This window comes from Tyto alba, unplaced genomic scaffold (assembly GCF_018691265.1).
Source record: "Tyto alba isolate M040663 unplaced genomic scaffold, T.alba_DEE_v4.0 Super-Scaffold_15, whole genome shotgun sequence".
Lineage (NCBI taxonomy): Eukaryota > Metazoa > Chordata > Aves > Strigiformes > Tytonidae > Tyto > Tyto alba.
The window spans coordinates 3,797,154-3,799,893 of NW_024881277.1; the positions used below are offsets into that span (position 1 = coordinate 3,797,154).

A 2,740-nucleotide genomic window follows, 5' to 3' on the forward strand; every position below is an offset into this window, starting at 1 on the left:
GCCAGCAGGCAGCAAAGGTACAGATGCAGAAGCCACCCCGACAAGAATGTTGTGCACACTGAAAAGTCTTTTTGGTTGAAGGCAGACCATGACGATGGCTGAACAGTTTGTCACAACAGGCAGAGCACAGCCTGACATTTCCGATCCTAGTTCAAGTGACTGCAAAGAACAAGAGGAAGGAATATGATGCTTGCAAACAGCCTGGATAATGAGCATGATCCACGGCATCTGGTCACAGAGGCCAAATGACCCAACCAGCTGGTGTGCATGTCAGATGCAGAGGGCAGTGGGGCCCAGAAGAACTTCCCTATTTGACAAAAAGGGTTGCAAGGAGCCAGGCTTACCAAGAAAGGCAATCTGCAAAGTCATGATTTCAGCTGGGACAGAGTTAATTTTCTTCCTAGCACTGGTGTAGTGCTGTGCTTTGGGTTTAGGATGAGAACAATGTTGAGAACACAGGGATGTTTTAGTTGTTGTTGAGCAGGGCTTATCCTAAGTCAAGGATTGTTCAGTTTCCCATGCTGCCAGTGAAGGGGGGCACAACAATCTGAGAGAGTGCATGACCAGGACAGCTGACCTGAACTAGCTAAAGTGCTATTTGATACCACATGACATCAGGCCCTGTATATAAACAAGAGGGAGGAAGATGTTTGGCTGGCCGTGAGATGTGGATCACTGCTTGGGGGGACCAGCTGGGCATGGATCAGTGGGTACAGAGCAATTGCACTGGGCACCCCTTGTCTTCTTTGGTTTTATTCCTCTCTCTTTTTGTTATCTTCCTTTTCATTACAGTTATTGCAATTATTTCTATTATTATTACTAATATTATTATTATTACTACATCTTGTTTCAATTATTAAAGTCTTCTTATCTCAACCCGTGAGGAATTTTTGTTGTTACAACAAAAGTTGCCACAAGCTTATCACCCAGAGTGCAGGGAGAAAAGAATGAGAAAAAACATTTTTAAAATTCTAATTCCTTGGGCTTATTCTTGGCAGCAGCTTTGTTAGGATAGCCCAGCATTCAGGCACGGCACGCAGGAGACCCTTTTTATTGCTGAGATGCTCTCAGGGAGGCCGGACCTGGTAGAGTGTTCAAGGCATTTGTGAAAGGTTCAGACACAACAGATGAAGCCTCTAGAGAAGTGGAATGAAGCCAAGCAGTTACCTCTTACGACAATTATCACAGGAAAAAAATGAACCAGAGGCTTGGCCTAAGCCAAGCTCTGGGTACTCTGCAGAGAAGGTGAGGCAGGTTACTGCTGGTGGAACAAGGTGCATTGGATCAATTCCTTCACCGCATCCTTGAGGTCCCTGTTCCTCATACTGTAGATGAAGGGGTTCAATGTTGGAGGTACCACTGAGTACAGAACAGCCATCGCCAGATCCAGGGATGGGGAAGAGAAAGAGAAGGGCTTCAGGTAGGCAAAAAATGAAGTGCTGATGAACAGGGAGACCACGGCCAGGTGAGGGAGGCACGTGGAGAAGGCTTTGTGCCGTCCCTGCTCAGAGGGGATCCTCAGCACGACCCTGAAGATCTGCACATAGGACAGCACAATGAAAACAAAACAAGCAAAGAATAAAAATGCAGTAAACACAAGGAGTCCAAATTCCCTGAGATAGCCTGATTCAGAGCAGGAGAGCTTGAGGATCTGGGGAACTTCACAGAAGAACTGGTCCACCACATTGTCGTGGCAGAGTGGTAGAGAAAAAGTGTCGGCAGTGTGCAGCAGAGCATTGAGGAATCCACTGCCCCAGGCAGCTGCTGCCATGTAGACACAAGCTCTGCTGCCAAGGAGGGTCCCGTAGTGCAGGGGTTGGCAGATGGCAACATAGCGGTCATAGGCCATGATGGTGAGAAGGGAATATTCTGCTCCAAGGAAAAATACAAAGAGAAAGACCTGGGCAGCACATGCCAAGAAGGAGATGACCCTTGTGTCCTGGAGCAAATTGGCCATGGCTTTGGGGAGAGTGGTGGAGATGTATCCCAGGTCGAGGAGGGAGAGGATGAGGAGGAAGAAGTACATGGGGGTGTGGAGGTGGTGGTCGCAGGCGATGGCGGTGATGATGAGGCCGTTGCCCAGGAGGGCAGCCAGGTAGATGCCCAGGAAAAGCCAGAAGTGCAGGAGCTGCAGCTCCCGTCTGTCTGCAAATGCCAGGAGCAGGAACTCAGTGATGGAGCTGCTGTTGGACATGGTCTCCCTATGAACCTGGGGTCCTGTACTAGAGGGAAATGACAATGACAAGTGAGGACAGATTTCTCTGGGTAAAACCAAAGACATCTCTCACACATTCATGACCCCACCTCAGGTCCCCTCCCTTTTTCCTGCTTGGCAGGACCTTTGTGCAGCTCCCTGGCTGTTGCTCTGGTTTGTGCAGGCTGTGGGTGCTGTGAAGAACAGGGCCCTGGGCTCCCAGATGTGTTGGACATGCTCTAGGCCAGTCTCTGCCTGGGAGCAGGGGGCACGTAGGGACCAGGTCTGATAGATTTTCTCAGGTGAATTCCCTCTCATCATCAAAGGGCTTGACAACATCTCCACCCCCAATCCCAAGCAAACTTGACTGCATCAAGGAGTTTCAGGCTTTTGTTGGTGTTTTTTCTTTCAGAAAGCTCTTCCCTAATACCCCACCACGCCCACCTCAGCCCCATCTCCTTTAGGGAGTCTTCTCTGAAGGCAGAAATGCTGAGCATCTCTGCTGTGCTCAGGCTGAGCAGCCACAACTCGTGGGAGGCAAAAGAT

General features: G+C 49.5%; 1 protein-coding gene across 1 annotated transcript; it reads right to left on the reverse strand.

The window, feature by feature from the left end:
* Positions 1-1,255: 1,255 nt before the first annotated feature.
* On the reverse strand, positions 1,256-2,194 carry LOC122152991 (olfactory receptor 14A16-like). Its single transcript, XM_042789120.1, has one exon. It carries the CDS (start codon positions 2,192-2,194, stop codon positions 1,256-1,258), a length of 939 nt encoding a protein of 312 aa, XP_042645054.1.
* Positions 2,195-2,740: the final 546 nt, after the last annotated feature.